This window comes from Lemur catta, chromosome 3, assembly GCF_020740605.2.
Source record: "Lemur catta isolate mLemCat1 chromosome 3, mLemCat1.pri, whole genome shotgun sequence".
NCBI lineage: Eukaryota > Metazoa > Chordata > Mammalia > Primates > Lemuridae > Lemur > Lemur catta.
This window is the reverse complement of record NC_059130.1, coordinates 4,463,738-4,476,783: the sequence shown is the minus strand read 5'-3', so window position 1 is coordinate 4,476,783 and position 13,046 is coordinate 4,463,738. Positions and strand designations below refer to the sequence as shown.

At 33.6% G+C, this 13,046-nt stretch overlaps 1 protein-coding gene across 6 annotated transcripts in view; it reads right to left on the bottom strand.

The window, feature by feature from the left end:
- Window positions 1-13,046, bottom strand: part of DCAF6 (DDB1 and CUL4 associated factor 6) — a 125,950-nt gene that overhangs the window by 38,019 nt on the left and 74,885 nt on the right. For all 6 annotated transcript variants that reach the window (XM_045546634.1, XM_045546636.1, XM_045546637.1 and 3 more), the window contains one exon: window positions 2,394-2,511. In XM_045546634.1, coding sequence (XP_045402590.1) covers window positions 2,394-2,511 — 118 coding nt within the window. The remainder of the gene's footprint in view (window positions 1-2,393; window positions 2,512-13,046) is intronic.

The window sequence follows — 13,046 nt, the reverse complement described above, 5'->3', positions numbered from 1 at the left end:
CATTCAAAAGAAGAATGGACCTAATGATTTTTTTCTAAAAAAAAGTTCAGATGGGATTCTTTATAAGTCAGCTCCCTTCTGTAGAGAAACATGAGAATAGAAAAGACATAATAAGTATGACAACCTTCTGTCACCTTAAATTATGTATTAAGAGAAACGGCCATAGATACTATGATTTTTAAATGTTATGGTCAAACATTAGGGCTCATAAAGAGATCCTATTGACTGTACCTTCAAATACTTATCTAGATGGAATCCAGTCACTTTTTACTACCTCCACTGCTCCCATCCTTGTCCAAGCCACCGCCACTTCTTACCTTTCTTACTGCCATAGCCTCTTAACTAGTCTCCTGGCTTCTAACTATGGCATGTTATCTATCAACCAGAAATAACCCTTTTAGGATATTTCCTAAATATCCTCCTCACTTTTCCTGGCTGACTTTATCTTCTTTTTCTCTCTCCTTTGGTCGCTCCACTCCAGCTACACTGGTCTTTTAAAAATCCTTGAACATATTAGGTTTGCTTCTGCCTAAGTCTTTGCATTGGCTTTCTCTGTGCCTAGAATGCTCTTCCCTCAGATAAATGCATGGCTCACTCCTTCCCACCCTTCAAGTTTTTGCCCAAATGTCACCTTCTCAACAATGCCAAGGTTTCCCAATCACCCTTACCTACTCTATTTTCTTCCATAGTACTCAGTACCTTCTAACATACTATACAGTACACTTATTTATTATATTTAATGTCTGTCTCCTTAGTTCCACTAAGGCAGGGATTAGTCTGTTTTTTTCACTGATGTATTTCCAGCATCTAGAACAGTTCCTGGAACAACAGAAAATATTCAATAATATTTGAAAATCCTACTTAATCAAAGATTTTAATATAAAATACATATACACATAAACACAAATGGAAAGCAGTGAATTTGAGTAAATAAAATTAATATTATCACATATTGACATATAATTAATTATATATTAATAAGCAATATATAACTATATTATATTATTTACATATAATATGTTATATATTAACAGATAACATATAATCATATTAATATACAAATAATATATTAATATAATAATATATTAATTATAAATAATTAATATATTGGTCATAAAACAATTGATATAGTTATTACATATTAACAAAGAGTATATAATTATATTAATATATAATTATATTATATAGTAAGATATGCTATGTTGTCAATATATTAATATTAATATATCACTATAAATAAAATTTTTGGATGCTGTCTCCATCAAAAGGTGATGAGATAGTGGGAAAGAACTTAAGTTTATATAACTTGATTTTTTAAAATGTAAGATTCAACTAGATTAATGAGCAATAAATGTAATCAGAAATGTCATTAAAGAGAACCTATATGACCATTAAAAAGAAAATGTTCAATATTAATAGTAATCAATTAAAAATTCAAATTATTTAAAAATAAAATATAAAAGTTAAAAATAAATGAATATATTGAACACTGGCTTGGAGATAGTAAATTATGTACTTCCATATGCCTCTGGTAGAAATGTATTAAAAGGAGATCCTTTTGAAAATAATTTGGCAGTATCTTTTCATCTAGATATAGTTCACTTCTGGAGTATGTCTCAAATAATCTTGAAGGTAGGAAAAACCTTTGTAAACAAAGATATTCATTTTAGTCTTATTTGGTAGAAAATGGTAAATAAATTTACTGCCCAATTAAAGGAAAATGGTTAGGGAAACTACAGAAAATGGTTAAGTAAGCTATTAAGTAAACTATGGTTAAGTAAACTATAACCACAGTTTCTTTCAGTTATCTGAAAATTGTGTTTAAAACATTTGAAAAAGTCTCTGAAAACAGTAAAAAGATGGTAACTTGATGGACAATTATACAGGTAGTAAAATAATATTTATCAGAACTAAGTAGTAACGTGGGAATATATATCATAAAGTTAAGTCAAACAAATGCAGGGGAGAAGATTCAGTATGATTAAAATCATGTTCTAACACTCAAAAGAAAAATCATATCTACCTATACACATGACCAAGACTGCAAAACATGCCAAAATGTTAGTTATTTTTACACTAATGGTCTACAGGTGATTAATTATCATCTTGTACATTTTCCATCAGAAGAAATATCTCATGATGAACAACATCAGCATCACCTGGAAAGTTTTTAGGAATGCAAATTCTCAGACCCCATCTGAAACCTAATTCTGAGAGTGAGGTCCAGTAATCTGTGTTTTAACAAGCTCTCCAAGTGATTCTGAAGCACACTAAAGTTTAAGAACCAATGCATCATAGCAGAACAAACATAAATATGAGGAAGTGCTAAAAATGAATATCTAATACAATCCTACAAAATGGCTAAGAACATCTTTACAAAAATATTAACTTACCATTCATCTGTAAAGTTCAGTTTTATTGTGCTTGTAGTTGTTCCTTCTGTGCTGTAGTGCAAACTTAAAACTGGTTCACCTGTCCCTGGTTTGGGGCTCAGCTTTTCATTATTGTTATCTGAAAATTGTGTTTAAAACATTTGAAAAAGTCTCTGAAACCAGTAAAAAGATGACATTTCCTAAAATTTATAAAACTTTAGTTAGGTTGTCCTTGTCATAATTCTTTTTCACATCTGTTATGGTTCTCATTTAAAGTTTGAAGGCAAGTGTTACAGAAACACTTTCTATATTTCAAAGTAGCACTGCATCAAATTCTAGCTCTGTGTACGATTCCCTTTGATTCAGATGGAAATCATACACAATAAGAACCATATTTAGTTATTAGGGAATTAAAGAATATTAACATGCAATGACATATGTTACAAACTGATACCCTTATTTAATGGAATGCTTATGATATTATTATTCAGTTGTTAGAAAGTGTTGAGCATAACTAACACTGGCTCCTTTAGAAACACTGAGATATAAGATCCAAGAGCTCCACAAGTTGTTCAGCAAAAATTTTGCTATAATTACACATTATCAATTTTTTCTCTTCTTTCAAATTTATACATTTATAATTTAGGGAGGGATTATAGCCTGCACTCGCTGGGGGACAAGGGATAATTTATTGTGCTTTGATATTTTAAAAAACACTCTTTGTTGTAAGACCATATATTTTCGTATGTTTCAGCTTCTCTTCCACGCTAATCTTTCAAGGAATTTGTTTCTTAATTATGAAAATGACAATGTCACCTTAAGAGTCTATAGGGGATGTCTATGATAGATGTCTATCTCAACGTAAACAATCTTTTTAAAATGACAAATAAAATCAAGAAACTTTATAGAAATTGATGTAGAGAATTCAATGCCAAACCTCCTCCCACCAAAAAAAAAAAGAGTACACGAATATTCAAAGACAAAATTAAATAGGGCTTTAAAATTTTTTCATTTTATGATGAATAACTGTTTGGGGAAACATTAAAATATATAGGGAATACAAGTGGATACATAATCAAATATGTGATATTCCTGCCAGTCGCTTGCAGAAAGAACACCCTCCTGTGAGATAATTGTTTTCTGGACATCAGTTTAAGGACTGATATAATAGTACTAAAAATAAACTTCTCTTGAAAAATAATAACAAAAACAATCACAACTTAATAAAACCAAAATTACTCAGGAATTTTCATTATTAGGTATACTTTCTATTGCAATGAAGAACTTATATATCTTTTTTCCTTCCGCTTGAAGACGGTGGAGCACTTACTGAGAGAATCTCACAGAACCTCTGCTCTAGCTTTTACCCTGCGAGAGGACAACTGACAAGCCTTCAGATACAGAACTGTAGTAGAAAAGAAAAAGTATTCCCTAGGAGATGAGGAATGAAGCTGATAACAAAGCTCAGGAGTATCAATTCTTATGTCTTAACTTGTAACTCATGAGAAATCCAACCTATAAGATTAACTGCTATTTGAAAATAATAGCGTGAATTACTGAATATAAAGCTGATATCCCAAATGGTAAAATCACTTTTTTTCTGTACTATTTTTCTTATGATTATGTTCTTCATTTAAATAGTTGCTGGAAATAAACTAACAACCTGTTAAAACTTTCAAAGATTCAATATCACATTTGTTTTAAAGGAGGTATTTTACCAAATGGCATTCTGACAACTGAATTCACAGGTCTTTAGATTACATAAAATCATTAAGAACAGGACTTTTAAAACATCTGTCCTACCCCTGATCATCATTCAAAAATTTGCTATTTGCTAGTCATTTGTACCCACTTAGTTCTCCCCTATTCTTTAGTTATGTTGCTGAGATTTTTATTCCAGTTGCCTAAGTCATTGTTATCTTTACGCTTCTGGAATTGGTGGTGTTAGACAGCTAAAGATTGGATGATTAAGGAAACCGAGAGTTGGGGCTACTTCTACTTCGTTTGTTATTCTCACATTTTATAAAGCATTTTGCTATTTATTTTTCTTTTTAGGTAAAGAAGGAATAGAAAAATAAAAGCAGGCATGAGAAAAGCGTAGAACTGAATTTCTTAGATCCACCTTGGTTACAGAAGCATAAGTTATAAGAAGCCTTGTGGAATTTAAATACTATCTCAAAACTTCCTTTTTAAGGAAAACTAAAGAGACAGTTACAGATATTTACATGCTATGACTACAGGAATATGGTAAACGAAGAGCTATTAAGAGAGTTCAGAACAGTGCAAAAAATATTTTATTCAAATTTATATTGCCCCTCCACCAAAAGCAAGAAGCTTCCTGAGATGATCAATGATAATTAAAACTTTCCTCCTAGGGTGTCTATTACAAAGTTCTTTTTTTTTTTTTGAGACAGAGTCTCGCTCTGCTGCCGGGCTAGAATGCCGTGCCATCAGCCTAGCTCGCAGCAACCTCACACTCCTGGGCTCAAGCGATCCTCCTGCCTCAGCCTCCCGAGTAACTGGGACTACAGGCATGCACCACCATGCCCAGCTAATTTTTTCTGTATATATTTTTAGTTGTCCATATAATTTCTTTCTATTTTTAGTAAAGACAGGGTCTCACTGTTGCTCAGGCTGGTCTCGAACTCCTGACCTTGAGCGATCCTCCCGCCTCGGCCTCCCAGAGTGCTAGGATTACAGGCATGAGCCACTGTGCCCGGCCTATTCCAAAGTTCTTATTTAATCTCTCAGGAGTGTAATCTACATATTGTAAATCATGTAAAATACGGTAGTATTCATTCATTAAATCATAAAATTATTATGGTTGATAGAATTTGTTCATTTAAGTTAATGAGCTCATCAGCCTTGTGTAAAACTAGCCCATCTCTATAAAAATACAATGGATTCTTCTGTTAGTTATAAAAACTTCAGACCCTGAGTCTAGTTATTAATATTTCCACATAGTCTGCACATAAATAGTGTCTCTGGCAGAAACACTACATGATGCAGAACTTGGTTTCTTCAACTGCAGTATTAATGGGAGTACATACTCGATGTTTAGAATTCATTTCTTAGCCTTGTTCCATTCTACTCTTCCTAATTTAACTTTGAACACATATAACCTATCAGGTTAAATTTTCTCAGGAATGTAGATTCCTGAGTTACTAATGAATGCATTCACCATTTGTTTGTGATAAAATTCATATTTTAACCTACTAATGTATAAGAAAAATCTACTTTAAAGATCTCAATAACTAAATTTGTTTTATTTTTACTTTATTTGAAAAAAGTATATGTAACCATTTAAATTTTCTCTAACTTGGTCTAATAGCTAGAAGTTGGATCAACAAACACTTTCTAAAAACTGTATTTTTCAAAGCCTTATTTACATAATGCACAGATATATATTATTGAAATATTATGCTCAACGAGTAGAGTTTTATTTAAGAGCCTTAGGGTTTAGAAATTCACTGAAACATACAAATAGCTTTATGTAGAAAGCACTATCATATTAATAATGAAATTTATTGAGCATTACTATGAATATATATAAACTATAAATATATTAATATTATCCCTTTTGGAAAATCTTTGTAGTCTGTATTGTCGGCTCCATCTTACAGATGATGAAGTGATGATAATACACAGGATTTTTTTCTCTAGTTACATAGGTTTCCCTTCATATGAAGTTCCTACTTACTATACTGTCTTGGAAGTAATCTGACTACAAAGAAGAAAATAAGATTGCTTAAATAACTTTTAATTAAGAAATATCAACCTTTGGTGTTGTGATTCCTCAGAAATGACTAATTCATATCAACAGTAATATAACTGATGAAAGTTCTTATAGCCAAAACTGTCACTTTGGCATCAGAGTACTGGAAAACTATGTTGTATCTTCTAGAGCACTTTCAGATTGAACTATTTCTTCTTCCTCTAAAAATATTATGTGCTCAGCACAATTATTAAAAATAATTGATGATATTAGTAACTTAGATTGGTCTCTATCAAGGTAACCACTTATTTAAAATACATACTTCAGAAGCACAATAACCACATAAAAATCAAGATAATATACTGCAAAGGACTTTATTTTGGGGGGTTAGAAGTAAAAAGTCCATAACATGAGATTCAGAAAACCAAATTTAAAACATACTTTCCAGAAATGGTACTAGAAATGTGAATTGGGAGACACAGATAGAAAACAAATAGGTAAAGATGCCCACCGTATGGCACATAAGGCCTGTCAAAATCTTCCTCCAGTATTTCATGACCATTTCCTGAGGTATATACTCCTCTATTAAAAAAAGAAAATCAAATTTGTCTGTCATACATATACTGATTAAGTAGATAAATTAATATGTTAAAATGTGACTTTTAGGCCGGGTGCGGTGGCTCACGCCTGTAATCCTAGCCCTCTGGGAGGCCACGGCGGGTGGATCGTTCGAGGTCAGGCGTTTGAGAACAGCCTGAGCGAGACCCCATCTCTGCTAAAAATAGAGATAAATTATCTGGACAACTAAAAGTATGTATAGAAAAAATTAGCCGGGCATGGTGGCGCATGCCTATAGTCCCAGCTACTCGGGAGGCTGAGGCAGGAGGATCACTTAAGCCCAGGAGTTTGAGGTTGCTGTGAGCTAGGCTGATGCCACGGCACTCACTCTAGCCCAGGCAACAAAGTGAGACTCTGTCTCAAAAAAAAAAAAAAAAAAAAGTGACTTTCAGATAGACAAGGTAGCTTAGGAGAACACTCAAACCACTTTTCCCTCCAGCTACTGTGCTCCTCAATTATTGTTTTGAAATGCTTTTATTATTTCTCAAATCCATTTCTTCATCTCCTACTCTAAAATCTGGCCTCTATCACTCTAGTACAATTGCTCTACTTATGAGATCACTTCCATGTTGATTAATTTAGTGAAATATTTTATTAGTGCCAATTTACTGGACCTCTCAGCAGCCTTCAAGTAGCCACTGCTCTCATATTTGAAAATTTCTCTTACCTAGATCACAAGATACCATACTGTTCCATGTTGCCTTCCACCTCTCCAGTTGCTCCCTTGCAGTTTCCTGTAACAGCTCTTCTCTGCCAAAATCTTTTAATTTTGGAATTTTTCTGATTTTTCCTGAGATGTCTTAGAGCTTCCACTTTGTCTCCTACTTTCTGCTTTCATCCTAGTTGATTTCATCTATTTTCACGGCTTCATTGACCATCTATAGGTAGAAAACTCCCAGATTTACTTCTTGAGCTCTGATATCTTCTCTGAACTCCATATCCACAAAATCAACTGCCCAACAAACTTTCCATTTGGGCGTCTCACACAAGTAACACAACCGCAATATATTCAAAATCAAGTTCATGATCACCTCTCCCTACATACATATTCCTGCCCACACCTTTTTCCTTTTCCTCTTACCTAATTAAGGAACTAACCACCCACTTAACCGTATTTGATCAAAATGTATGAGTTACTTGTGCAGTGGTTGGAAAAATCACCTGCTAATCTTTACCAGTCCCTCCCCCAAAGCACCACAACTAAATGTACAATCTAAGTAAAACAATGTGTTTGCTATATAAAATTTTAAGACACATCCCCCTGTCTCCTCCAATCAGATTGCCATTACTCAACTATCTTCATATGGAAATTCTGGAGTTGTTACTGCAACTTATACTCTGGACTTCTCAATCCCTTGTCTCATTCAGTATACCATCAAGTCCTGTTTATTTTACATCTAAATATTTCTTGAATCTCTTCACATCTTCTCCTACCTTACTGTTGTCACCAGATCAAAATCTCTATTACCAGAAAAACCTCCTAAATGATTTAGTCTCTATAATCAATTCTTCATACTCTATTCAGAATATCAGGCCATACTTCTATTTAAAATCCTTCCTTAGTTCCCTCTGTTCTTAAAATCCAAAACTTTAAAATGTCCAAAAGCTCCTTCTCAATCTGGGCCCTTGAGCCATGACACTGTCCAGCCATACTGGGATTCAGGTCATCCTGATGTGGCATCTCAGAGGCTCTGCATACACTATTCATGCTTCCCTTTACTCACACTCCTTCACCCAATTTGTTCAGCCTCATTTTTCAGACCTCAAGGTAACGTCTCTTCCTCAGGGAAGCCCTATCTGACCCCCTACTCGAGGGGAGGAAGGATCTTATATGTTCTGCACGCACCCTGTTATTTCCCCTTTTATAACTCTAATCACACTTATTATTTTCATCAGTCTTTATTGTTAAATGACACAAAACACAGTGGTTATGATCACAGACACCATAAAGAGGCTGCTTGAGTTTTTTTTTTTTTTTTTTTTGAGACAGAGTCTCACTCTGTTGCCCGGGCTAGAGTGCCATGGCATCAGCCTAGCTCACAGCAACCTCAAACTCCAGGGCTCAAGCAATCCTCCTGCTTCAGCCTCCCAAGTAGCTGGGACTACAGGCATGTGCCACCATGCCCGGCTAATTTTTTTCTATATATATAATTTTAGCTGTCCAGATCATTTCTTTTCTATTTTTAGTAGAGACGGGGTCTCGCTCTTGCTCAGACTGGTCTCGAACTTCTAACCTCCAGTGATCCTCCCATCTCGGCCTCCCAGAGTGCTAGGATTACAGGCGTGAGCCACCGTGCCCGGCCTAGGCTGCTTGAGTTTGAGTCACATTTCCTAACGTTTACTAGTTGTGTGTGACCTTAGATCTATTTCTTAATCTCTCTTTGCCTTTGCTTCCTCATCTGAAAAATAAGGATAATAACAGTACCTACTGCATAAGGTTGTGATGAGGATTAAGTAAATTAACATATAAATGCTGCTCAAAGCAATGGCTGGTACAAAGAAAATGCGATATTATGTGTCCATGCTATTGTTGCTGTTGTTATTATTATTAATCAATTCAATGCTCCAAGAACAGCTTTATTCATCCAAGCATCCTAGTGTCTACTCCAGTACTTGCCACAAGGTAGGTAGACATTTAAATATCACTTGAATAGTAATGAAGTAGACACACAAATACGGCTCTACCACTTACTTCATTTGTCTTTACATATGGTTTCATCATCAGTAAAAAATGAGGATAACAACAGTATTCACCTCATTAAGTTAGCAAAACAAATGAGGCGATGTATGTAAAATTCTTAACACAGTGCCAGTCACAAAAAAACCCTCAGTAAATGCCAGTTATTTTTATCATTGACAATTCTAAGTTAGAAAACAATTAAACTGGAGGTACAGATTTGATTATCAGGAGAACAGAACAACTGAGCATACACAAAAAAAATTGCAGGATTTAACTTCCAAAAGATCAAATATGTCATTATTTAAAAGAATCTAGACCTAGTATTTGGAGATTGGGGGAAATCAGTGACTTCAGTCCAAGTGACTGATAACTAGGTTCTAAGGATTACAAAGAATCTGGAATGAAGTTTGATTTCACTACCTTATTTTTTCACTAGAATTTAAAATATGTTTACAGATATATTCTATTGTGGTGAATACTGAACTTAATATTTCAAATTAATATAGCAGGCTTCAATCGTAAGATATTTATGTAATAAAAATTAGACTTGTCAGTGTAAGGCTAAAATTACTTCATATAATACTATCAAGATAATATTACTAAAATGAAACTTCAATTTGGTGACAGTAAACAATCTTATGGGAATACGTATTTAATGTATGACAAGTCCAATTTTTCCACTTCCTAATTTAACTTAGTAGAATTAGTAAAACGGGTTCCACTGGTTTTTATTATCTATAATAGATGAATGTTTTACTAACATAAAAGAAAGTCTGCTGACATAAAATGATACACAGTGGAAAATTAACATTTGTATTTCTAAAGGCTACAAACTAAACATTTTTATTTCTTTAAATCTAGAATAGAAAATGACTATCTGACAGATACACAATTGCTCACAGGCGTAAGTTTCAAACTTAACAGCATATCAACTTCCACTTAATGGAAGCACTGTAAATGAATATAAAGAAAGTCGCCTCAATTCTAGCCAAAATTTAAAACTCAGACAAAATTATTTTCTTATACCCTCTTAAAAGTTAATTGTTCTAAAATTTTTATTTTTTATAAAATAAGGAGCAAATTGCTGGCCTAAATATTTGTAAATGGAAAAATGTGTAAGTTTTGATAATATAAACAGGCAAGGGAAATATGTCAGAAGAGGATTTTTCCTCTTTTAGTACAATAAGCATAACATGATTAGTGATATAAATAAAAAGGAAAACTAAAACTACTCATTAAAACATATTTATTGTTCAAACTAAACGAAATGCATGACAGATGTCACTGTGCTTATTCAAATAGTTACACTTTGTCCATAATTGGCACAGAAGGGCCATTGATGTGTTTGCACACAACCCTAAATTTGGAGAATATCTGAAAGTATTTTACAGTAGGATACAATTAAAAACAATGTGCATTTTATACACTTAGTTCCCTACAATTTCATTTCTTAAAAAAAGTACTCTGATAAAAGAAAACAAAAACTATTGAGACAGCCTGGCATCTGTATTTACAACTCTGAAGATTCAGACTAAATATACTTTTATCAATCAGTTCAATGTATATATAATTATTCAAAGAAAAAAATTTTCTTCAGTGAAGCAAGCCCATTAAAATTTTAAAAATTTTATAAGTAACATTTTTATTCTTGGTCTCAAATAAAGAAATATATGAACTGCTAAGGGAAATTAAACATGTAAAAGCACCTGGGCACCTGAAAGATGGTAAATAAACATCCTGTTACATAAATATAAAATTGAATTATCAATTTTAAAAAGGATTAGTGTCTCTTTAAAATTATGAAAAGCAAATTTAAAATATGCTTAAGTATTTATTCATTAGTCAGAGATATATTCAGAGAACTTACTAAATGTATTACTTTTTGCATTCTACATGGTAAAATGGAGAACAAGAGCCTTGGTAAAGGTAAAAAACTGGAAATAACAGCATATCCGGAGACATTAACTATCCCCTACAACTTGAACAAAGAATCTTTCTGCTTATTCCATAAAGATGCTCAGTTTTGAAACTATAACCACTCGCCCCATACCAGACATTACCTTTTCTTTATCTTTTCATTTCTCATTGAGCTTATGGAGAGAGTCATCTGCATGCCAATGTCTCTACCTTTTTTCCCCAAACCTTTCTCCTCAAACCACTGCTATCTGGCATCTGCCTCCACCATATCCTGTGTCCAGCTGCAATGTCAAAGCAATCATATTGCCAAATTAAATAAAAACAATTTCTCAGCCCTTTTTGTATTTGACATCATTGCTTCACATGGCATTACTGACCAGTCCCTCTTTGGACTTTTCTCCTGGCTTTGGATATGGCATTCTTTCTGTCCCACCTACTTCTCCGATCACTCCTTTTCAGTCTCCTTAGCTAGATCCTCTTCTCTGCCTGCTCTTCGTAGTACAGACTCTCCTCCTTTCACTTTCTCTTTTCCTACACAACCTCATCCACTCCCATGGTTTCAACTGCTACCTATAAACTGATGATTCCTAATCTTTATCTCCACCTCAGACCTCTCTGGTGACTTCCAGAATTGTACAGCCATCCAACTATTGATGAGATTTCCTCACATAGATATCCAAAGGCACTTCAAACTCAACATTTAAAAAAAAAAATCTCCCATACCTTCTTTCCCCTAAAATTAGCTGTTTCTCTTGAAATTTCTATCTTGGTTGATGGTTCACTATCTATCACCCTATCAAGACAACTGGATATCATTCTCTCATTCATTTCTAACTAACCAGTCTCAAAATCCCATTAATTCTACCTCTCAAATATTTTAAAAATCTGTCTATTCTCACATCCCAAAACTATTGCTTTACACTGTATCCTTCATAATCTCTTACTGGACTATTACAATAGTCTCTTTAATGTTCTTGCTGTTTTCAATCTCACTCCTTTCCAATCGATCATCTATAATGCTGCCAAAATGATCTTTCCAATACATCATTCTGATTGTGTTTCTCCCAAGCCAAAGTAATTTCTATAGCTCCCCACTGCTTAAAGAATTCATTTACTCACTCATTTAACAAATACTATTTACTACATAATTGATAAGATTTTAAGCATTGAGTGTATTTAGTGAATGAAAACAAAATTTAGAGAATATTTAGAGAATTTAGAGAAAACAATATTTGACAAATAATATTAGATATTAAACAAATAATCCCCTAAATATAATAAATAGATGATTATAAATTTGACAAATGCAATGAAGGAAAATAACAAGTCACAAAGAAAAAGAGGGGAGATCTGCAGATTGGGAGGTTATATTATTTTTGAGAAAGTGATAACTAAGTTGAGATTTGAAGGATGAGTAGAAGTTGCTTAACGGAAAGTATTTTTCGTAGAGGGAACAGCATGTACAAGGGATTTAAGAGGGAAAGGAGCTTAGAGTGTTAGAAGAACCAGGCCAATCTAGCAAGAGTTTAGTGAGTGAGGGGACAGTGGCCTGAGATGAGGTTGGCGAGAGAGGGGCCAGGTCACGCTGGGCTTCTAAACCAACGTATGGATGTAGGTGCTTTTGAAAGGCTAAGGGAAGCAATTAAAAAATTTTAGACAGATGAATGGCATAATATATTTATGTTTTAAAAAGTTTGACTCAGGCTGCTGGTAGAGAACAGACTACAGCCGGAGTGGACGTGAG